General features: G+C 41.3%; 1 protein-coding gene across 7 annotated transcripts in view; it reads left to right on the top strand.

The window, feature by feature from the left end:
• Window positions 1-24,939, top strand: part of KAT7 (lysine acetyltransferase 7) — a 146,685-nt gene that overhangs the window by 18,113 nt on the left and 103,633 nt on the right. For 2 of the 7 annotated variants that reach the window (XM_029573001.1, XM_029573004.1), the window contains exons 2-6: window positions 13,965-14,127; window positions 14,618-14,794; window positions 14,971-15,210; window positions 16,114-16,196; window positions 16,742-16,831. In XM_029573001.1, the coding sequence (XP_029428861.1) occupies window positions 13,965-14,127; window positions 14,618-14,794; window positions 14,971-15,210; window positions 16,114-16,196; window positions 16,742-16,831 (753 nt within the window). The remainder of the gene's footprint in view (window positions 1-13,964; window positions 14,128-14,617; window positions 14,795-14,970; window positions 15,211-16,113; window positions 16,197-16,741; window positions 16,832-24,939) is intronic. The other 5 variants (XM_029573005.1, XM_029573007.1, XM_029573003.1 and 2 more) reach the window with 3 other exon arrangements.

The raw sequence follows: 24,939 nt of genomic DNA, 5'->3' as shown, positions 1-24,939 counted from the left end.
CGACATCCTCTGGCAACAAATTGCAGAGCTTAATTGTGTGATGAGTGTGAGAATTTTCTCCAATTATTTTTTTATCTATTATCACTTCTTAATTGTTAACATTATTATTTATATTTCCCTGTTATTTGGATTAACCATGTTCATTGTAAGCCTCTAACTTGAAGCGATATTTACTGTTCATTGTAAACCGGGGTGATATGTATATTATACAGGAACCTCCGGTATATAAATCCGTTAAATAAATAAATAAATAAAATAAATGTGCTACTTGCTAACTTCATGGAATGTCCCCTAGACCTTCTATTATTTGAAAGTGTAAATAACCGATTCACATCTACTCGTTCAAGACCTCTCATGATCTCAAAGACCTCTATCATATCCCCCTCAGCCGTCTCTTCTCCAAGCTGAACAGCCTTAACCTCTTCAGTCTTTTCTCATAGGGGAGCTGTTCCATCCCCTTTATCATTTTGGTTGCACTTCACTGTACTTCTCCATTGCAACCATATCTTTTTTGAGATGAGGCGACCAGAACTGTACACAGTATTCAAGGTGCGGTCTCACCATGGAGCGATACAGAGGTATTATAACATTTTCCGTTTTATTAACCATTCCCTTCCTAATAATTCCTAACATTCTGTTTGCTTTTTTGACTGCTGCAGCACACTGAGCCAACAATTTTGAAGTATTATCCACTATGTTGCCTAGATCTTTTTCCTGGGTGGTAGCTCCTAATATGGAACCTAACGTCGTGTAACTACAGCAAGGATTATTTTTCCCTGTATGCAACACCTTGCATTTGTCCACATTAAATTTCATCTGCCATTTGGATGCCCAATCTTCCGGTCTTGCATAGTCCTCCTGTAATGTATCACAATCCGCTTGTGATTTAACTACTCTGAATAATTTTGTATCGTCCGCAAATTTGATAACCTCATTCGTTGTATTCCTTAGAGAGATATATATATATATATATATATATATATACACATACATATACACAGAGAGAGAGAAAAGCACCGGTCCAAGTACAGATCCCTGAGGCACTCCACTGTTTACCCTTTACCACTGAGAAAATTGACCATTTAATCCTACTCTCTGGTTCCTGTCTTTTAACCAGTTTGTAATCCACGAAAGGACATTGCCACCTATCACATGACTTTTTACTTTTCCTAGAAGCCTGTCATGAGGAACTTTGTCAAACGCCTTCTGAAAATCCAAATACACTACATCTACCGGTTCACCTTTATCCACATGTTTATTAACTCCTTCAAAAAAATGAATTAGGCAAGACTTCCCTTGGGTAAATCCATGCTGACTGTGTTCCGTTAAATCATGTCTTACTATATGCGCTACGATTTTGATCTTAGAATAGTTTCCACTATTTTTCCCGGCATTGATGTCAGGCTCACTGGTCTTTAGTTACCCAGATCACCCCTGGAGCCCTTTTTAAATATTGGGGTTACATTGGCCACCCTCCAGTCTTCAGGTACAATGGATGATTTTAATGATAGGTGTGAATTCTCTCCTGGAAGAGGGTCCGGCAGCAGCTGAATTCCTCCCAGGCTGAGGATGGCAGCTGTGGAATACTTCAGTGGCTGTTGGAATGTCCGGTTCTGCCATTGACTATGCAGCTTCCCAGCTGGGTTTGCCACAACCGAAGCAGCTCCTCTCCCTGACCCACCAAAAGAGATGCATGGCTAAGCCGCCCAACAGCTCCCTCCATCCTGAGCTTGCTTTGCTGCCAGAGCACAGCCATTTTTTTTCTTCCTGGATTGTGCAGCCAGTGTGCTCTCCTTTAGGATTGTTCAAGCCTCCCTCCCCCTCCACGTTTGCTCACCCCTGATTTGGTAGGTCCAACTGTTTTAGCTCATAGGCTTTTTGTTTTAAATGTACTTGGAAAATATTTTATTAGGTTTTTAACTGTATGGCAAGCTTCTCATACTTTCTTGGACTGTCTTACTACTTTTTAACTACCTCTTTTAATGAAATCATGATGACAGTTGTTTGGTTTTCTTTCAACAATTTTTAATGGATGACATTTTATTAGGGTTTTCAAAATTGTTTAAAAATACTATGTCCAAGCCTCATGCAAATTTTTAGCCTTGGCAACTGCTCATTTTAGGTTTTGTTTCCTAATTTTTCTCCTTTCTTAGTTTCCCTTTTTGAAGTTATTTGCTACTACAGTAGCTCTATTTTGTTCTTCCTCCAGTGATTATGTTCAATCTGATTGCAGCTGTTCCATGAAACCGTCATTTTGGCATATAGAAACTTAACCTCTCTGGCATGTCCTGATGAGAGATTGATCCAAGTGGGGGAATTAAAATCTCCAATTCTTTTTGTGTTGCTGGTTTTATTTACCGTTCTGATTTCTGCCAGCATTTTAGTCTGTTTCTTCATCTTGGCCAGATCGATAGTAGTAAATATTTTATTTAAATATTCTTTTAACACATAGAACAATATATATGGAAAACTGGCTAAAAAGGTAAATTTTTACAAGTCAGAATTCTGTGTCCCTTCATTACACTAATATTGTATGAATGTAATAAGAGCATTGGTCTTTTTTTTTTTTTTTTTTTTTTTGCTGGATCCATATTGTGGAATAGTTTGCCAGTATATTTTGGGATGAGTGAGATTTTAAATTTGGAAAGAGAGAAATCCATTTTTGCATAGATATACTGCCAGTGACTTTAATGTTTTACTGCTATTATTAGGCATGGGTAATGTTTGTTTTTTAATTTTTTTTAATGCTGTATTTTTATTATATTTTTGTTATGTACTGTTTTCTTTTATGAATGTTTTATCCGCATTGACTCATTTAAAACAAATCGAAGAGAATTCTTTTTCACTCAGCGCATAGTTTATTTATTTAAGGGTTTTTATATACCGCAGTACGTAAAGAAATACATCACCGCGGTTTACATTTAACAATAACTTAGCAACAAGCTTTACATTGACATTATTAATAGGTATTAAAATAACTTCCATATAACAGTTTTGATGGAAAACAGACTGTACAGACTGTGGACCATCCAATAATGTATAACATACAATTAAAATTGATGTAACTATTAAACCTTTACAAACCAACACAATAACTAAAAGTATCTAAAACAATACCGGTTCTGAGAGTGGGTACAATTTCTATATTGCACCGAGACATTTCTGTTATTTCAAGCTAATTAATATCATGATGGGGATGGGAGGGTGGGGATGGATGGGTGGAAGGGGATGGATGGGTGGGCAGGTAAGGAGAAGAAGGAGATTGAGGAGGGAAAGAGGGTAGGGTGGGAAACGGAGCATGGGGAGAGAGGGTATCAAATTGAATGGCATTTCAGTTAAAAGGAGATCATTGTGTGAATGCTAGTTCAAATAACCACGTTTTGAGTCCTTGTTTGAATTTCTTATGGCAGGGTTCCAGACGTAGGTCAGTGGGCATCTTGTTCCATAAGTTGCTTCCCGCAATGGAGATCGCACGGTCTCTTGTGGTCACGTGTTTGATGTTTTTTGTTGGGGGGGCTGCCAATTTGGCTTGATGGATATGTCTTATGGGTCTCTTGGAGGTATGGAACACAAACTGCTCCGAGAACCATTGCATCTCTTGGTTATAGATCGACTTATGTATGAGGGTGAGAACTTTAAAGGTAATTCTAGAAGCTACTGGGAGCCAATGCAAGAACATGAGAGCAGGTGTTATGTGATCATGGAGATGGGTATTGGTGATTAGTCGAGCTGCTGCATTCTGTAACATCTGTAAAGGTTGAATTGTTTTTAGGGAGACCTAAGAGTATTGCGTTACAGTAGTCAATTTTTGGTAGTATGGTAGCTTGCAATACCGTCCGGAAATCTTGTGGATGTAGAAGAGGTTTAATTCTTTTTAGTGTGTGAAGTTTGAAAAAACCATTTTTTATTGTAGCTGTGATGAATTTCTTTAAAGTGAAATGGTTGTCAATAATGACGCCAAGACTGCGGACTTGCTGTAGTAGGGGCAGAACTGAAGTAGAATGGTGAGATGTGTTGGAGGGGAAGTTATTGTGTGGCGTGATGATGATGAGTTCAGTTTTGGTGTTGTTTATAGCTATAGTTAAGCTCTGGAGTTCATTGCCAGAGGATGTTGTTACAGGAGTTAGTGTAACTGGGTTTAAAAAGTTTTGGATAAGTTCCTAGAGGATAAATCCATAAACTGCTGTGACGGTAATTTAATATCAATAGTAGCTTGTGATCTGTCTAATGTTTGGGTACTTGTGACTTGGATTGGCTACTGTTGGAAACAGGATACTGGGCTTTATGGACCCTTGGTCTGAACCAGTATGGCATATCTTATGTTTTTATGTTATATGACTGATGGAAATTGCAGAATACTATCAGAATTTTAAACTGTGACCTCATAAATTGGTAACCAAAGAATGATTTCATCTAGGGTGTATTATATTCATTCCATTTTAAATTAAACACTATGAACCGCTGCATGTTGGACCAATTGTAATTTTTTTCAATAAACTTAAATACAGTGAATTACAACAGTCCAATTTGCTTAGGCCTAAACACTGATAGTCCAATGATTTGGTTAACCTCTGTAATGGTCTGATCACTCTCAGCTTACAGAAGGCTACATAATTTACATGCGATCTCAAGTCTAATTTAGAATTTAACATTACACCATACTTCTTGTTTTATCTCTAGAACATTTCCAGTTGTAATGCTTGATATTTATTTCAAATTTTTATATACCGGCATTCGAGACAGCAGTCACATCATGCTGGTTCACATAAAACAGGGGTGCATAGTAAACATAACTATAACAATGGTGCTGAAAAGGCAGTTACATATAACAGGGTGATAAGAACTTGGCTGAGAAGGAAGAGAAAGGACAGGATTAATTCACACAGGTAAACGATAGAAGATATGGTTAATCAAGATATGGTTAATCAAGGTGTAGTTGGAGATTAGTTGACCATGTTGGTGTCTGGGAAAGCTTGTATGAATATCCAGGTCTTTAGTCTTTTTTTGAAGGTTGAGATGCATGGTTCTGTTCTGAGATTTGAGGGGATGGAGTTCCATAACGGTGGAATGGCTGTAGAGAAAGCCCGGTCTCTTAGTGTGCAGTGTCTGGTAGATTTGGACAGTGGTACCTGTAGCGATCCTTTGTATGCATCTCTTGTCGGTCTTGACGAATTGTGTAGTCGGAGAGGGATCTGTATGTCAATGGGAGCCAGTTGGTGGATGATTTTGTATGTGGTAAGAATGGCCTTGTAAATTATTCTAAAGTGTATATGTAGCCAATGGAGGCTCTTTAGAATGGGGGTTATGTGGTCCCTTCTCCTGGTATTTGTCAGAATTCGTGCAGCTGCATTTTGCACCATCTGAAGCGGTTTGGTGTATGAAGCGGGAAGGCCGAGTAGGATGGTGTTACAATAGTCTAATTTTGAAAAGATGATTGCTTGTAGAATAGTTCTGAAATCTTGGGCATGGAAAAGAGGTCTAATTCTTTTCAGGACTTGTAGTTGGTAGAAACAGTCTTTGGTGGTTTTGTTAATGGTGGCTTTGAAATTCAGGCGATTATCAATTAGGACTCCTAGGTCTCTCACTTGTGTGATTGTTGGCGTGGCTTGTTGTGCAGAGGTGATGGTGCTATTTTCTGAGGCGATGAGCAGGAGTTCAGTTTTGCCGGAATTTAATACCAGGTTTAGGCTGGTGAGGAGGAGTTTAATTTTTTGAAGGCATGTGTCCCAGTAAGCCAGAGTTTTAGCGACGGAATCCTTGATGGGTATCAGGACCTGTATATCGTCCGCGTAAAGGAAGTGTTTGAGGTTGAGGTCGGTGAGAAGTTGGCATAACGGTATAAGGTAAATGTTAAATAAAGTAGGAGACAGGGAGGACCCCTGTGGGACTCCTACTGACGACGGATGTTGAGAGGATTCTTTGTTCTGTATCTTGACCTTGTATCCTCTATTGCTGAGAAATGATATGAACCAAGATAGTGCTGTGCCTGAGATACCTATGGAGGCTAACTGGTTAATGAGTAAGGAATGATTGACGGTGTCAAAGGCTGAAGAAAGGTCCAGTAGGATCAGTAAGAAGGCTTGACCTTTATCGAGGCCCAGGATGAGGTGATCTGTTAAGGAAATGAGGAGGGACTCCGTGCTTAGTGTTTTGCGGAAACCGTATTGTGATGGGAATAGGAGGTTGTTTTCTTCAATGTAGTTTGAGAGTCGGGTGTTCACCAATTTCTCCATAATCTTAGCTATGAAGGGGAGGTTGGCGATTGGTCGGTAGTTGTTTGGGTCATTAGGATCTAGATTAGGTTTCTTGAGTAATGGTTTGAGAGAGGCCAATTTTAGGTCATCTGGGTAAGATCCTTGTGTTATAGAGCAATTTATGATGTCTGACAGGGATTTGGAGATGGAGTCAGGAATTGATAGAAGTAATTTCGAGGGGATGTGGTCCGAAGGGTGAGAAGATGGTTTCATTTTCCGTAGAATACCTTGGATCTCAATGGAAGAAGTGAGTTCCAGTTCTTCTAAGCGGGTATTTTTGAAGGTGGTCTGAGGAGGTGTTGAAGTAGATGCGGTGTTGGGGGGCAGCTGAGTTAGAAGTTTGCTGATTTTGTTATTGAAAAATAGCGCTAGTTCTTCCGCTTTAGATTTTGCTTGGTTGAGGGCGATTTCTGATAGGTTTATTTGAGTGAGGTTAGAGACGTAGCTAAAGAGGGCTTTAGCGTCGAAGATTAGGTGGTGGATCTTGGATGCGTAGTAGTTCCTCTTGGATCTTAATGTATTCGATTTGTATTGGAGAAGAGTCGATTTATAGGTAGATAGAGTGATGGTACATGGGTTTTTACGCCATTTAGCCTCATTTTGTCTTAGCAATAGTTTAAGCTTTCTTAGCTCTAGGGTAAACCATGGTTGTCTTTTGGACGAGTTGGGGTGAGGTTTTTTTGTAGTAAGGGGGCATAGCTTGTTGGCTATTGATTCCGTGATGTTGTTCCAAGATCGAAGCGCTGAGTTCGGATTGGTAAAGTCTACTTGGGTGAGATGTGATAATAAGTGATTGCTAAGATCTTCTGTGGTGCATGTTTTCCTGTAAGTGAAGCAATGTGAGGGTATGCGAGATGGACTGGTATCTTTTATTGAGAATGAGGAAGTTATGAGGGAGTGATCTGACCATGGTACCTTCGTGCAGGAGGGGTGCTGGACCGGTTTGATTGCTGTATTGACGAAGATAAGGTCTAACGTGTGTCCGGCTTTGTGTGTGGGTTTGTTAACTAGTTGAGTGAAACCTAAAGCGGAGTATGCTGTGAGTAAGGCTTTGCAGTTGGGTGATAATGTGGCGTTGTCGACGTGCAGGTTGAAGTCACCTAATATTATCGCTGGGGCATCTAGATTGATAAGGGAAGTAGTTAGTTCAACCAGGGGAGATGCGTCTGTTTCCAGTAAACCTGGAGGAGCGTAGAGAAGTAAAATTTGGAGTTTGTCTGACGAGAAGAAGCCAAATTCGAGTTTCGAGTCGGTATTGGAGGAGTGTTGAGTGAATCTGTGGTCCTTTTTTGTAGCTAGGAGGATTCCTCCTCCTTTTTTTTTTTCCATGACGTGGGATTGAGAAGAAGTTGTATGTCTCCGTGGGTAATTGGTTAATTATTGCAGTGTCTGAAGGTTTGAGCCATGTCTCAGTAATTGCGCATATGTCCGGTTTCACATCGATGAGATAGTCGTTTAGTATTACTGATTTCTTAGTTAGGGATTGTGCATTGAATAGTGTTAACGTAAATAGTGTGAGGCCTAGCAGTTGGGTAATGGGAGAGATCACGATTGGAGAGAGGGATTTAAGGTTATGGTAATGGGCTTGTCGAGTTGAATATCCTTTGGAAGGAGGACAGTGTGGGAGGATTGGGATTGGAAAGGATGGGGACATTCTTCTTAGTTTGCTGGAGTGGAGGCTGGAGTGGAGGCTGGAGTGGCTGGAGTGGATGCTGGATGCTGGAGATAAATTTGTCGAATCCCTTAACATATCCACATTATCGATTTGTTTTTCAGATTTAGAATCAAATTATTACTAGAAAGCAAATGGTAATTTTGCTAAAACAGCTAAAAAAAAATGCTTGTAACGGGGAGATTAAAACAGGTTAATACCTGCAAATTACAGTGCATCAAAAAATAAAAATTCAGGTGACTACAAATAAAATAAGTAATAAACAATTTAAAATTGGCTAAGCCTTCTGGTTCTGCTGGTTGTGTTTTCAGATCTTTTTTTTAAACATTTTTTCATTTTGCTGCATTCTATGGTTGTCGGGTAGCGCGTTCCATATCTTTGGTCCTGCAAGAGAGAGTGCTCTGTTTCTGACCTGCGTTAACTGTGCTGATTTTACTGAGGGAATAGATAGCGCCTTATTACTTGATCTTAGATTTCTTTGGGGGGTATTTAATCTTATAGAGCAGCGGTTCTCAACCTGTGGGTCGCGACCCCGGCGGGGGTCGAACGACCAAAACACAGGGGTCGCCTAAAGCCATCGGAAAATACATATTTCTGATGGCTTTAGCCGCTGAGAAGTCGCGCTACCGTCTGCAGCAGCGCTATTCAGCTGGAACGCACGCCGTTATGGATGCGCGTTACAAACTGAATGCCTGCGCGCATGCACAGACGTGATTGCATCATCCGTCCGGGGCCTAAGGGGCGGGGGAAGCGGGGGGAACGCTCCACAGTCCATAGCAGCGCATTACATGTGTCCGGTGCTTGCTGACATCATCAGTGGGCGGACGCAGCAAGCGCCGGAGGACAGAAGCCTAGGAGGCGGAGAGGCAAGAGGTGGAGAGCCAAGAGAGCCTGCGAGACAGCCTGCTGGTGTAAAAAAGGTTAATAATGTAAAATAGTACACACACCATACACACAATACTGTGTAAGTGTAAGGTGCTTTGTGTGTAATCATTTCTGAATTGGTAAGCAAAAAGCAACCACAACCATCTCACTGAATTTGGCAGCATACTGTTGCAAAATATTGCACTGTTGTTTACTGTTATATTACTGTTATATTTAAACCCATGCTATGCCATGGTGAAATGTTATTTATTGGAATTAGTAATAAATATTTCTCAACATATAATTAAATATTGTTTTTGTGATTAATCACTATGTTTAAATTATGTTTGATTTGTAGCAATGAGAATACATAATGCATATCAGGTATTTACATTCTGAATCATAACTGTAGCAAAATTACAGTTTTGAAGTAGCCACCAAAATTATTTTTTGGTTTGGGGTCACCGCAACATGAGGAACTGTATTGCGGGGTCACGGCATTAGAAAGGTTGAGAACCACTGTTATAGAGGCATTTAGCCATTCAGTGTCTTCACCATAGATTGTTCTATGTAGGATGCAGAGGGTTTTGTATTCTATGAGATATTGTTTCGGGAGCCAATGTAGCGAGATCACAATCGGTGTGATGTGATCATATTTTCTTGTGTTGGTTAGTATTCGTTCTGCAGTGTTTTGAAGTGCTTGTAACGGTTGAATTGTAGATTGTGGCGGTCCTAAGAATAGGGCTTTACAATAGTCTATATTTGAGAACAGTGAAACTTGAAGAACTGTTCTAAAATTATGTTTATTTAAACTGAGTTCAGAATCAATTATCACTCCTAGATTTCACGCATTACTTCTTTCAATACTCACCTTGTTATCTTCTAAGGTCAGAAATGATGGATTGATATTGCTAATTCTCCTATCTAAAAATGACTTCAGTTTTTTCAACATTTAGGCTCTTTCATATTAGTTAATAGCTGTTTAATAAATGCTAGATACATTGCTGTCAGTTTAAGTGTTTCGTCTATTGAATTCTTAATGGGAATCAGAATTTGCACATCAGCATAAACATAGTGAGTGAGATCAAGTCCACTGAGAAAATGACAGACGGGAGTCATATATACATTAGAGAGTTGCTGATAGTGAGGATACCTGTGAGACTCCCATGTCCAATTCTAATTTTTTTTTTTTTAATTGTTATTAATTTTAATCTGAGAACCGATTTGTAATGTATGATTTGAACCATTTAAATTTATTTTCTGTTATCCCGATTTCTCTAAGTCTGTTTAAAAGGATGGAATGGTTCACTGTCAAATGCTGCTGACAAATCTAGCAGAACTAACAAGTAGTTTTGTTCATTGTTGAATCCTCTTAAAATTGTGTTATTTAAGGCAAGCAAAATTGTCTCCGTATTGTAATGCTTTCTAAAGCCAAACTGCATAGGATATAAAATGTTGTCATTTTTAAGATGTTCTGAGAGTTTTTGCACTTTTTTTTTCTGTGTGTTTTGCTAAAAAAGAGAGGTTGGATATCTGTCTGTAGTTAAGTACTCGGGGATCAAGTGTTTGGTTTTTTTAGAATTGGTTTTACTATTACACTTTTTAGTACTTGAGGATAATTACCCTCCTGAAGAGATAAGTTAATTTTTGAGATAGGGGTCGAAATTACATCAACCACAGTTTTCAAAGTGGTGATGGGAATATTATCAATGGAGTGTGATGCCGGATTCATATTTATAATTAGTTCATTTCTGCTGGAGAAAGTTTCAAAATTCATCCATTTATTAGAATCCCGCGTGCTCATATTAATTGAGCAGTTACTAGAGATATCTATTCCTTTAATTTACTACCTTTTAGATTCAGGCAAAGTGCTGTTAGCGTGGTCAGGATTATTAGTAAATGTTTTTATAGTGTACTTGTGTCATGCAGGTAATTCTGTATTTTGTTGCTATAAAACTTTTTTTTTTGTATTGTTGATCAGCTTTTAATAGTAATCTAAACAGCTTCTATATACTGATAGATTAGGATTTATATTCAAAATATTTATATGGTTAAAATTGACTTTTAATTCTGTAAATCTAATTGGTTTAAAATTATCCCTTAACAAACCCCCCCCCCCTCCCCACATACACACACACACAAATCCTGCTAGCTAGCTAAATTTGTGCACAGATTTAGCCATATAAAAAGGGGCAAGGCTGGAGTATTCCTAGAATAGGATTTTTTAATTTAGCTCGTTAGTGCAGTATTCAGTGCTAACTGGAAAAATTAATCTTCCTAATTGTGTCTGTACAAATAGCTGTCCTAAATCTGTCACACAATTTAGTGAAGTCAGATATAGCTAGATACTCAGCCATATATTTTGCCAGTTGGATGTTGCTGAATATCTGGCTAAATATATCAGGCTATATTTACCCATAGAAGGATATCTTTGGCCACTCTGTGGCCGCTAAATATCAGTACTACTCCTGGGCAAATTCTGTGCAAAAGAAATTTTAAATTCTGCACACACAGATGCAAAATTCTGCATATTTTATATTGGTCAAAATAGCACAATATACATGAGTCTTTAATTTAAAATGTAATACAGAAAAAAGTTATTTCTTAAAAATGCAGAATTTTGAATATTTTGAGCAGAAATTCTCTGGAAGTTCAATGTAAGAGTGTCCCTGCCACACTCTTTCCCTACTCCCCTGATCACTTTGCCCTCTCAGGTCCTAACTCCTCCACCTGGCAGTATCTCTCCCTTCTCCCTCTAACCTTAACCCCTTCTACTCTCTCTATATATATTTTTTGTGATCTGTGGATAAGATTGCTACTTAAATTAGCAAAGATGAACCTTTTTTTTTTTTTTTGTTTTTTCATTTTGAGCAACATTTGCAAAGTTTGATGTGGGGATGTTTCCTTGAATTTTGAATCCCTTTTTAATAAATGGTCTTTGTACAATAAGCTAAATTTAGAGCAGTTTTCAACATTTTTGTAAATTAAATCCATAAAACGGGTTTTAGAATATTGCCCATCCTCCACATGTACGATTATTGTAATTTGTTTGACTGTATCAATGTACAGAAGTAGCTTTCAAGTCTTAGAGGTAATAATTATTGTCTATGAGATAATGTATTCAAATGTATGAGGGTTCAGAATCCCAGATATTGATTTTGGAGGCCTCTGTAGGTTAGAAAGCAATACGTCCATGCATGCTAGCAGGGCTGATAAAAGCAATGGCATGGGCCGCCGGATGGAGGAGCACTGGTAGTATAGGGTTAGGAGAGGTCAGGGTTGGGATGAGCAGGAGTAACTGTCAGGCTGTAGAAGAAGGGAGGTAGTGGAGGAGAGAGGCTTGAAAAATTCAATAGTTAGACCAAAAAAAAGATAAAGTAGGGCTTTGGTAGCCAGAAATTACAATGTGGCACTTTACGGCCCTGCTGAAATAGAAGCAGGCAGTGTGAGCCACTCTGACTAATGGTAGAAGGAGGTGGGCCGAAGGGAGCTATTTCTCATTGGGTCAGAAGAGGAGGAGACTTGCTGCCTGTTGGTGATGGGAAGGGGGAATGGTTGAGAGAAAGGTAGACTTCTGAGGAAGAAACGGGGAAGGTTGAATGAGATGGATAATGCTGAGGCTAAGGGGGGTATTGAGTGAGGGCGACATTTCTGGGGATGGGGGTTGAGCAAGGGGGATACTGCTGAGGCAGGGGGTAGCGTTGAGAGTGGGAGATGGAGGGTTGAGAGGGTGAGACACACGTTTGGCTCTTGATTCTCAGCTGGCTGTTAGAGCCAGAGAAAATTTGTCAAGGCCTACTATAAAGATTCTACTAGCCTCATACCCCCAGTTCTTAACAATTGGCTTGTCTGAGTATTCTTAAAAGAAGAAAAAAATCCCTCGCCTGCATACTAGTGCCTCTCTTTTTTTTTATTTTGGGGAAACTGTGTAATTACTTGTAATAATATACTGCATTTCAACCATTAAGTTTATCAGATTGGCTATGCTGCAGATTTGTTTGCTACATAGTAATATTCCAGTGTGAGGTTTTTGTTTATTTGTATTGTGGATAGGAAATGAAAAGTGTAGTATGGTGTGTTGCTGTTATAAAGCCAGATCCCTTCATTATTTGGCTACTGCAGAGAAACTTGAGTGAGTGATTATATACAGAAAGGGATTGTTGGGAGAGAAGTGCTGTGCTGACTGTGATGTGTTTTGCCCTATACTTGCGTTCACTGGCTTGAGCAGCATACTATCTGAAATGTGTAAGAGAGATTTCCTTCCACTTTCGTTATATGCTTCTGATGCAAGGTGCACAATCACCAGCATTGGAGGAGATTTCTCCATTTGCAGCAGCTCCTTAATTTGCAGTAGGTTGTTTTACTTTGAAATGTGGAAGTGGAACTGGCAAAAGTTAACATCTCTAGATAAGACAAGGGTACATGGAAAAAGTACTGGGGCCAGTTTTCAAAGGGTTTAGGTGCCTAACTTTGGGAGTTAGGTACTTAACTCGGCCACTTTTAAAACTGTTATTGTTGCATGCTTCAATCCCTAGTCTAAGTAAACTACTTTAGTGTATCTGTAATCTATCCTCTTCTTTTCTTTTGCAATAACTTTTGCTATGTTACTACAGTCCCCTCCTACATCATTGTTGCATGCTTAAATCCCTTGGCTTCCAAGATATTGCATTTTAGATTATTGTAAATTGCTTTGATTTATCTTATGAAAGGTGGTGTATTAGGATAAATAAACTATATTGACTAGGGCTGAGCATATAAATTTAGGACCCTACTTTTAATAGGCTCCGAAACTTAGTTGCCTAAAAAGTGGGAGGCAGTGGGTGTGAAGATAGGGCAGTGACAAAGACTTTGGTTCTTGACACTGATTTTTAATACTAGGCTCCTAAATCTAGGCAAATAAATTGCAATTCTAAATGTAGACAGTGTGGATTTTTTTTGACACTTGATCCCAAGGCGATTTAATTCACTTCCCTTAGTATTCAGCACATAAAATACATTTTATCACGTTGTGCCTGCAAAAGAGCTACTGTATTGTGATAGGAAGGTGACTTTTGCTCTAGAGCTTGAAAGGAGACTTTGCTGAAATGTTTTATAATTGTATTTGAATGGTTATATCTGCTTGTAAACATTTTTTTTGTTGCTTATTTCAGTAATTCTTTGTATACTAATGTTAGGATCTCCTATTCCAGAGAAATGCAGGCAGCAGTTCAGATGGAACAGAAGATTCTGATTTCTCCACAGACGTTGAACACACAGACAGCTCAGAAAGTGATGGGAATTCTCAGCGATCTGCACGGGTGACCCGCTCCTCCGCCAGGCTTAGCCAGAGCTCACAAGGTAAAGGCCACAAGAGTGACTCAGTGGACTAGGTGCTCCTTCCGCCTTCATTTTCGTTCCTGTTTCAGCACAGCATCGTGTAATTGTCTCCAAAAGGCTTTAGCTAGAAGGCAGAAATCTCTTGATCTTGTTGGGTTTCAAGAAAACTGCTTTTGTTGCAATGTCTGGAATCCATCCTTTTTCCATGTGGAGCAATTATGTTACTACTGTTGACATCCTGTCCTAGATTGGCCCTACGGTTCCCTCCTACACCATTATTGTATGCTTAAATCTCTTGGCTTCCAGGATTTCTGACTTCTAGGGATTTAAGGTGGGTTGCCAGCAGGGTCCTCCCTGGGTGATTTAGATTGCTTCAGGAGTGTTGTCACAAGGTGACGACTCTCATAGAGTGCATTCCTAAATGGTGTGTGCACATTATCCCCTACTCCTGGGGTCAGGCAAAAGTTTCTAGTAGTGGCACCAAATGAAACTGTGGTTTTTATTAAACCAGATTCCAGCCCAGTTCGCAATCTGCAATCGTTTGGTGCAGAGGAGCCTGTGTATTCTACCAGGAGGGTGACACGCAGCCAACAGCAGCCCACCCCTGTGAGTCCGAAAAAATATCCGCTCCGACAGACCCGCTCGTCCGGATCGGAAACCGAGCAAGTGGTCGACTTTTGTGCTAGAGGTACGGGGGTGAGGTGTGGCTCTGAACGCTTGCAGGTGGTACAGCTTGCCATGCAGGGGAACTGATACAGGTGCTATGTGGTTGCTGACAGCAGTTAACACAGTTTCTTTGCAGTGTTGTGTTCTGTTCTATAATCAGACCCTAGAGTGTGTGTACTTTCTCTTTTTATAATATAGATACAAAAAATGCACCTGATCATGATGAGTCTCCTCCACGGACTCCAACGGGGAATGCTCCATCCTCAGAGTCTGACATCGATATCTCTAGCCCTAACGTGTCTCATGATGAAAGCATCGCCAAGGACATGTCGCTGAAAGACTCGGGCAGTGACCTTTCTCACCGCCCCAAGCGCCGCCGCTTCCATGAAAGCTACAACTTCAACATGAAGTGTCCCACCCCAGGCTGCAACTCTCTAGGTACCTACCAGGGCACAAATTTCATAGTATTCCAATGCAAAAAAAGGAGACTAACTTTTTTTTTTTTTTTTAATTTGTTTTTGTCATACAATATTGTTTGCTTTACAACAGCTACACTTTTCCTCTAGCTCTTCACCTAAGTGCCATTCACTTATAGAAGAGAGCAATTCCCTGAAATTGGCCCATTTTATGATAGTTGCTGATTGGTGGCAGGAGAATGGCAGAGATTGTAGAATAAGTTTGGGGGAGTTCTGCCCTGCAGGAGACTGGGGAAAGCAGTGTGAACCTGGGGAGAGCTCTGGTCATAAGAGGCAGCAGTAGTAGAGGGAGAAGGAGTAAGGATTTAGCCAAAGAGTAGAAGGAAAAAAAGATGGAAAGAAAAGAGGCATATACTGGGGTTGTGGAGGGAAAGATAAATATATAGAGAGAGGTGTAGAAGATAATGGGAGAGGATATGAGAATGTTAGGGATTTGATAAAGGGAGGAGAAAAGGTGTTGCAGACAGGGATGATTGATAGAAGAGAGGGTAGCAGGTTGGTTGAGGGATGGAGCAGAAAGTGAAATGACAGTAAAGTCAAGCTATAGATAACTTTGAAGAAAAACTGCTGGAATGACAAAATATACCAAGAGGAGATGAAAAAAAGAAAAATCATCCAGCATGTTCAGGTTAGAAAACATTTTCCCTGCCTGCTACACACATTTAGTCATAAAATATCCCTTACTACCTGCAAGGGGAGAGGACCAGAGAAGGGAAAGGGCAGGAATGTAGGAGTGGGAGATAGGGTTGATGGAGAAGTGAAATAGAAGAATGCACTGAGGACTTGCCACTACTTGTGGCGGGGCAGTTTTTTATGTAAAAACTGTTTTGTACCTGGACTTGAAACTGTGCTTGTTTATTTTTAGGACATCTAACAGGAAAGCACGAGAGACATTTCTCTATCTCTGGATGTCCTCTCTATCATAACCTGTCTGCAGATGAGTGCAAGGTAACTGGCGTTTTACTCATTGGCCTTGTCAGGAAATAGTTGGACAGTACTAGAGGTAATATTACTGTGTTTAAATTCATCGTGCACTGAGGACTGCTCTGAAAAAGATGTGGAATAGATTTTTCTATCAGTGAGCAGGCTGAATTAGCCATTGTCCTTGGGTGATGTCATCCTGTGGCACTGAATGGACCTGTCTCCAAGCTAGTGTGGACCAATCGGATTCAGTGTATGTGAGATGCAATATATGATTGATTGCTTCCATATCTGCAGTAGAATTGTGGAGGAGATGCTTAAGAAATTTTAAAAATAACTTTTTGAAGTAAAATTATTTCTGTGCAGCTATTTTTTTCATAGATGCATTTTTTAAATATTTCATAATGTTCTTGTAAAACCTGATCCTCTGGAATCAGATCTTGCATTCTAGCCAAATTTCATGTCTTCCATTCTACCCTGAGTTCTCTGTCATGGGTTCAGGGGAAGAGCCTGCTTGCTTTTTTTGAGCACTTGGATTGCAGTGGGATTGATAGACTTGTGCTGCTTTCCAGGTAAGAGCACAGAGCCGCGATAAGCAGATAGAGGAGAGGATGCTGTCCCACAGACAGGATGACAATAACAGGCATGCAACCAGGCACCAGGTAGGCTTCATCACTCTGGTGTTGGTCTCTGTCTTCTGCCCAGGACCATTCATGGTTCTAGAAAACATCCAAAGTGCTTGAAGCAAGAAGCTGGGAAGCACAGTATTGTAAGGCACTGCCCTTTTACCTCATGGGTGTAAATTCTGGGTTTAATCAGAAGTAAATTATTTTGGCATTCTGTGTAGTTTTTTGCAGAAGTTACCAATCTTAAGAGTTATCAATTGGCATTAGATCAATAGTTCTAGGAGCCAAGATTGGGTACATTCGCTGAGCTGTTTGAAGTGTATGCAAAGTCAGGATTAGATTTGTTAAAGCTCTTTAGGGGTACACACAGAGGTTAGCATCAAACATGGTAGTTTAATTATTTTGGGGTATGTGGAAATCAGCATTGGATATGGTTAAGCTGTTTGGGGTGCACATGGAGGTCAGGATTGGGCATGTTGACCGAGCTATTTCAAAAGGTATGATTTACTGTGCCAGATTGACACTTGGTTGCAGTAAGTGTTCTGTAGGTGTGTTCTATTTATAAGAAAGCTGGATTGCATGTACCATGCAGTTTTTCAAAATTGCACACAGGACTAGATGTACTAATTATTTTTCTTATAGACACACAAAGAGAAACCCTTAAGAATACCTGGCCCATATTAAGTAGTAATTATTTTTGTCAATAGAAATGAAATGTACTGTTAGGTTGCTATATGAGATTCTTGAAGTTGGTTGCTTGCAGTTCCCCTGGACCCATGTATAAAATACTGGTGCCCTTTACCTCCCATGGCACTGAATCTGGTTGGCTCATTCAGTGTCTGTGATGCCATTTGTGATCTTTATTAGTATTTATTTAGATTCACCACATTTTTAACTCAATATCTTCTATTTAGCGTGAACCGGTTGGATCTAGTGAGTATTTTCTGATTTGCTGCAGAACTGTGTGGTTCCCAGTGTGCAGAGAAGTTGCAGGGGAGCTATTTAAAAAAACAAAAAAAACCCCTAACATTTTAGGAGCAGTATTTGTAATTAATACATCTAGGAAATTGCTACTTTAAGGTATGTATTATCTGAAAAGAGAAGGAAGGTACAACTTTTAAACCAGTAGGTTTCAGCCTTTGTCATTTTGAAACTCACTAGATAATTTCCCTCTGGTTATGAGCATTGCTCTTATCATTCAGTCTCCTGCTTCCCTGTAACATCCTTCTCTTTCCTGGCTTATGCCTCCTTTTACCCCATCCTCATTGGTTTCTATGTCCTCTGTTATCTCCTTATTCCCTCTTTATTTTCCTAACACTACTTGTGCACCCCCCGCCCCCATTCCTCTCCATATTGTATCTCACAGTATTGCATGAATGCAGTGGTACCCAGATTGGCATGGCTTGCTGTACCAACACAAAAGCCTTTCTCACACAATTACACAATAATACGCTTCTTCCTATCATGCTTGGGGACATTGTAAATCTCAAAATGAGTAAAAGAAACATAACTCTTCCCTGTACCATTCTTCTAGTGATTATGCTTTCCCAGTCATGCTTTCCCTGCAGTCCCCTTCCCTGTTGCTCAGTTTTTCCTTCCCTGTCACTTGAATGCTTTCCCATTATTGTATTTGTCTTAAATTTTTATGTATAATTTTATTATGTATTTGTAAATGCATTTTTGAAATATTTGTTAATCGCCTAGTGCCTCAGCTTAGGCGATTAATACATTTCTATTAAAACTAAAAAATTAAAACTATTAAAAAAAAAACAAAAAACAAACGCTTGTCTGGTTACTCCCTCTCCAAATAGTAAAAACAAAAGTTTTTTATGTTTTTTTTTTTTTTGTTTTTTTTTAAACTGAAGCTGGATGGATAAATTGCAGTCTGTGAACCTAGTGTTAAGCAGGATTACAGGTGGCAGAGGGGAACTGTTCTATTTACGCTTCCTTCTACCCTAAGCACTTGTGACAGAAGGTGTGGAACAGAACTGAAGAGCATTGTTCCTTTTGCTAATTTCTCTCTCCTTATGGTAGTGCATTGAACAACTGAGAGCAAACTTATGCTCTCACCTGCGCACTCTGCCCTTTTCCCTCTTGGCACAGTGGTGGCAGCACAATGCATACTAGAGAATTTTCTTTTTCCTAGCGTGTAGACTGATGGACTCAGGACCAGTGTGTTATGCTCCCCTACCAGCAGATGAGACAGAGCAAGCTGATGTCACAGTATATATACTCCTGCAGTGACCCCAGCCTGTCATTATTCTCTTTCTCCAGCAGATGATGGACATGCATCTCCCTATTGGGATTGCTGTGAATTTTGGAAGGAGAATTTTAAATTGAGAAATGAAAGCCCTGCTCTCCTGCGGTGATATCTAAAGGCCCCTCCCTCAGTTAAGAAATTTCTGAGGTGATTTCTGTAGTCCTTCAGAGGTGTGCCTTGGTCCGGAAGCCAGTTCCTGGCGTGACTTAGCTGCTTGTGTGCCTGAAACGCAGAGGGTGCAGGAGGCTGAGTGCAGCTGTGATGGCAATTGCCTTCTCCCCCCTGCAGTCTGAGACGGTCTCTGTACTCGGCTGGTAGTTGCTGAGTTCCTGTAAGTTTAAAAAAAACCCAAAAATAAAACAAAGTTTTACTTAGACAGTCAGGAGGTTTTAGGCCTTCCTTCAATCTCTATAGAAACATAGAAACATAGAAATGACGGCAGAAGAAGACCAAACGGCCCATCCAGTCTGCCCAGCAAGCTTCACATTTTTTTCTCATACTTATCTGTTTCTCTTAGCTCTTTGGTTCTATTTCCCTTCCACCCCCACCATTAATGTAGAGAGCAGTGATGGAGCTGCAACCAAGTGAAATATCAAGCTTGATTAGTTATGGGTAGTAGGGGAAGTAACCGCCGCAATAAGCAAGCTACACCCATGCTTATTTGTTTTACCCAGACTGTGTTGTTCAGCCCTTATTGGTTGTTTTTCTTCTCCCCTGCTGTTGAAGCAGGGAGCTATGCTGGATATGCTTGTAGTATCAGTTTTTCTTCTCCCCTGCCGTTGAAGCAGAGAGCTATGCTGGATATGCGTGAAGTATCAGTTTTTCTTCTCCCCTGCCGTTGAAGCAGGATATGCATTGAAAGTGAAGTATCAGGCTTATTTGGTTTGGGGTAGTAACCGCCGTAACAAGCCAGCTACTCCCCGCTTTGTGAGTGCGAATCCTTTTTTCTTCTCCCCTGCTGTTGAAGCAGAGAGCTATGCTGGATATGCGTGAAGTATCAGTTTTTCTTCTCCCCTGCCGTTGAAGCAGAGAGCTATGCTGGATATGCGTGAAGTATCAGTTTTTCTTCTCCCCTGCCGTTGAAGCAGAGAGCTATGCTGGATATGCGTGAAGTATCAGGTTTTCTTCTCCCCTGCCGTTGAAGCAGGGAGCTATGCTGGATATGCGTGAAGTATCAGTTTTTCTTCTCCCCTGCCGTTGAAGCAGAGAGCTATGCTGGATATGCATTGAAAGTGAAGTATCAGGCTTATTTGGTTTGGGGTAGTAACCGCCGTAACAAGCCAGCTACTCCCCACTTTGTGAGTGCAAATCCTTTTTTCCACATTTCCTCTTGCTGTTGTAGCTTAGAGCGATGTTGGAGTCACAGTAACCATGTGTATGTTTATTGAATAAGGGTATTGTCTCCAGGCAGTAGCCGTCATTCTGGCTAGCCACCCACTCTTTATTGACGGCCTCTTGATTTTATGGATCCACAGTGTTTATCCCACGCCCCTTTGAAGTCCTTCACAGTTCTGGTCTTCACCACTTCCTCCGGAAGGGCATTCCAGGCATCCACCACCCTCTCCGTGAAGAAATACTTCCTGACATTGGTTCTGAATCTTCCTCCCTGGAGCTTCAAATTGTGACCCCTGGTTCTGCTGATTTTTTTCCTATGGAAAAGGTTTGTCGTTGTCTTTGGATCATTAAAACCTTTCAAGTATCTGAAAGTCTGTATCATATCACCTCTGCTCCTCCTTTCCTCCAGGGTGTACATATTTAGATTCTTCAATCTCTCCTCATAAGTCATTTGATGAAGACCTTCCACCTTTTTGGTCACCCTTCTCTGGACCGCCTCCATCTTGTCTCTGTCTCTTCGGAGATACGGTCTCCAGAACTGAACACAATACTCCAGGTGAGGTCTCACCAAGGACCTGTACAAGTGGATAATCACTTCCCTTTTCTTACTCGATATTCCTCTCTCTATGCTTGGTGTGCCGTATTGATGTCGTTCCCGCTCCCGTTGGGGTTAAGGGACCTGGTCAGCCTCGTGGGTTGAGCAGTCCTGGTGGACTAGGCCCCGCACTCGGGCTTTTCCCTGCATACCGCGTGGTAGGCCGTAGCGGTGTTTTCGTGCACTCCTGTGCGTCTTACTGCCCTCTGTAGGACTTTGGACTTTGGTGTGTGCAGTGCATCGGCTCTGCGCACACTTTGTGCACGCCTTGTTAGGTACAACTTTTGTGCGCATAACTTTTTTGAATGTGGTAATCCACTCTAGCTAGGCACACTAATTGGCATATGCTTTGCCGTATGTACTTCAGGGGCGCCTGAAATTTGGGCACACAACTTTTCAAGTGGGGCGAATCTCCAGTTCCTTGGATACTGGAGGATAAGAAGCAATTGCAGCCCCCCTCCCCCCCCCTTTTCTGTGAGGGTTCGTCTTAGAGGCTCGAAGCGTTTCCCTCCCTACAGGAATCTGACTTTTCAGAGGACTCAGCCTTTTGGGAGTCTTTCTGGTGGCGGCCAGTCCCAAGCTTCCCATTGAAGATTTGCCGACCCACCTTTGTGAGGAGGAGATAGGGGGATGCCTATCTCTTTTACCAGAGGGTGGGTTGAGATCACATCTGTTCAATGGGTCCTGGAAGTAATATGGGAAAGTTATGTGCTGGAATTTCACAGCATTCCTCAGGACATGTACATGTTGTCTTCTTGTCGGTCCCTGCAAAAGCAGGCAGTGGAGTCTACGGTACCTGTGGCTGTGAGCTGTGGTGCCTCTGCCTCAGGAAAATACAGGCGTTATTCCATTTAATTTGTTGTGCCCAAGAAGGAAGGTTCCTTTCGTCCCATCCTGGACCTCAAGAATGTCAACCGTCAACTGCAGGTGACTTAGTTTCCATTGGAAACATTGTGCTGTGTGATAATGGCCATAAAGTCGGGAGAATTTCTGACCTCCCTGGATCTGTCTGTAAATTACCTTCATATTCCCATCCATTTGGAACACCAGCGTTTTCTGTGCTTTGCATTGCTGGGTCGCCATCATCTGTTTCGGGCAATGCCCTTTGGTCTGGCCATCACCCCAAGAACATTTTCCAAGGTCATGGTGGCCGTTGCAGCAGTGTTGAGAAGAGATGGTATCCTGGTGCATCCTGGTGACTGGCTGATTCGAGCCAAGTCTTATGGAAGAGAGCAGCCAGGTGACCAACAAGGTGTTCTCACAGGACAAGCAGGATGGTAGTCCTCACATATGGGTGCTATCACAGGATGGAGCCCAATCATGGAACACTTTTGTCAAAGTTTCCAGAACTTTGACTGGCCCCTACTGGGCTTGCCCAGCATGGCACTAACCCTGCAGCCAGCAGGGGTCCCCCTTCAGTCTTCTTTTTTCCGCGCAGCAGTAGCCACGCGGTTAAGGAGCTCTGCAGAGATTCCTGACAGGAATTTTCCTCACGGAATTACTAAAATTTAATTTACCCCACAGGGGTCCATCCTTCAACTTTTTCAAGCCGCGGTACTTCGGTAATTTTTTTTTTTTTATCCTTTTCCGTCGATTACCGTCGTGTTTGGCCCTCGAGGCCTACTGTCCATTGACCGTACCGCTGCTCAAATTTTTCATGGCCATGGCGTCGGGGTTCCGCCAGTGCCCAGATTGTAATCGCACCTTGTCTATCACAGACCCTCACAAAGTCTGTGTAATGTGTCTCGGATGTGAGCACGATGTCCTAACCTGCACCAAATGTGCCCTTATGACAAGGCTAGAATGGAGAAGATGGAACTTCTCTTCCATGCTCAAACCCCAACGCCGTCCATTGCATCGATGTCGTCAGAACCAGCACAGTCAACTTCGCGCCAGCATCGAACTCCGGCCGTTGACTGTCTGGCATCGATGACTTCTTGGCCTTTGACACCCTCTACTCCCCCTCAGGACCAAGGGGATCGTGGAGATAAACATCGCCACCGGCATTGAAAGTCTTGGAACATCGAGGGAGCGAAATCATTGACCTCGCCGCCGTCGAAGAAGCCCTGTCCAGAAAAGGCACCGACCTTTTCGGCAACTGGGTCACCGAGGCAACCCTCACCAGACAGGGTATCAGGAGCCGCGACTCCGCCTTTAACGGTGGCCCCTCTGGCTATGCCTCTGCCTCCTTCTTCTGTTCCAGACTCTAAGTCAATTTGTTGGTTGTTATTGAGAAATATTGGAGTTTGTGTAATATTCATGCTTTTCCTTTCTAAGTCTATAAATTCGGTTTTATCAATGTTGATTATTAGCTCCATTTGGTTTAGTAGTTTTATTATGTCCAGATACATCATGGCTAGGCCTATTGTTTTTTCAATAGTTTCATCAATTGGAAGGATTAACTGGATGTCGTCAGCGTAGATATAGTGTATGATTCCAAGTCCAGCAAGGAGATGGCATAGTGGCAGAAGATATATGTTAAACAGCGTGGCGGATAGTGCTGACCCTTGTGGGACTTCTGTTTTCAAGGTAATCTTGTCGGATAGCATGTTTTTAATTTGAACTTGAAAAGTTCTGTTATTTAGATATGATCTGAACCATTTGATTGTTTTGTCTTATAGGCCTATTTCTTCAAGCCTTTTGATTAGTATTATGTGATTCACATATGGTGCACATAGAAAATCTTCGGCCCATTCTCTGGTGGGCTCAAGCACTTGCTAGGGAGTTTGCTCCCTCTCGCTTACTCGTGTTTACCGCACCACCAGTGAAACTATATCTCAACATCTTAGTGACTTCCATGTTCAGGTACACATTAAATCCTTCTCTACTCATCTGATATCTGGCCTTGCGACAATCTTGTGCTGCATTAGCCCTTGGCACAACTATCTCCCCTTCTATGTGACTTGAATGTTGTCTTATTTTTTTTAAACTCATGTGGCCACTTTTCAGTTTGCTGTGTAAGAATTTTCTTCGATTTTGACTTGGGAAGTGGCAACCCTCACAGTGGAGGATCTACAAACTTTGGGTTAATGTCTGCTATATGCCATGCATATCATTTTTTTTCTGTGATCAGTTGGTCCTTCCCACTCACCCAAAATGTTCAACCTTCATGTATTGGATCCTATCATCCAATGTCTTTGTCAGGTATACAAAAAGAACTCTCTTGCATCTCCGAGCAACTTTTATGTTACATGCAACACTAACCGATTCGACATCAAAGTCCGTTGTTCATTGTCCACCAGCTTGGCAGCATGTGTTCGGCTCTGCTATGGTTTAGTAAGATTGCAGATAGAAGACTTGGTCGAAACTCATCAGTTCAGTGTTCTGCCTTCTGTGGTAGTTCATCTTGGGGTGGAACCCTTTGAGTAAGGTTACAGGACTGCACCTTGGTCAACCTCTCAAAACCTGACAGTACCTTTGGACAAGCAGTTTGTGTGACCTCTTCTTGCAGTAGTCTACTCTCCACAAAGGAGTCCTGTAACCCTCAGCTTGGGACTCCCCACAGATCATGTAATTCAGCCCTGCTTATCGACGGGAAAAAAAGCAAATTTGCTTACTGTAAATGGTGTTTTCTGTAGAGAGCAGGATGAATTAGATAGGAAATGCCCACCCACCTCCCTAAAGAGTCGACTACCTAGAGATGATTATATTTATTTCAACTTTGCTATAGACTGAGGCTCTCGAGGCAATGCCTGCACAGGAGCTCCCGCACATGCTCAGTAGAGCTCAAAGCTCTACTAGTTTGGAGAGACAAGTCTGTTTGTTGCTGCTGGATGACATCACCCCCCACGGATCATGTCTAATTCATCCTGCTATCTTCACAGTAAGAAAACTTGTTTTTCCAGTCCATGGGTAAAAAGTATCTGCAAACTTTGCAGGAATGCAGTCTGTTTTAACATTACCCCAGCTGGTTAATATTCAGTAAGCTGGTGAACAGAAAAATTCAGATAGTTA

The sequence above is a fragment of the Rhinatrema bivittatum genome, chromosome 12, assembly GCF_901001135.1.
Source record: "Rhinatrema bivittatum chromosome 12, aRhiBiv1.1, whole genome shotgun sequence".
Taxonomy (NCBI): Eukaryota; Metazoa; Chordata; class Amphibia; order Gymnophiona; family Rhinatrematidae; genus Rhinatrema; species Rhinatrema bivittatum.
The sequence above is the reverse complement of the archived record's forward strand: the minus strand, read 5'-3'. Positions and strand labels throughout refer to the sequence as shown.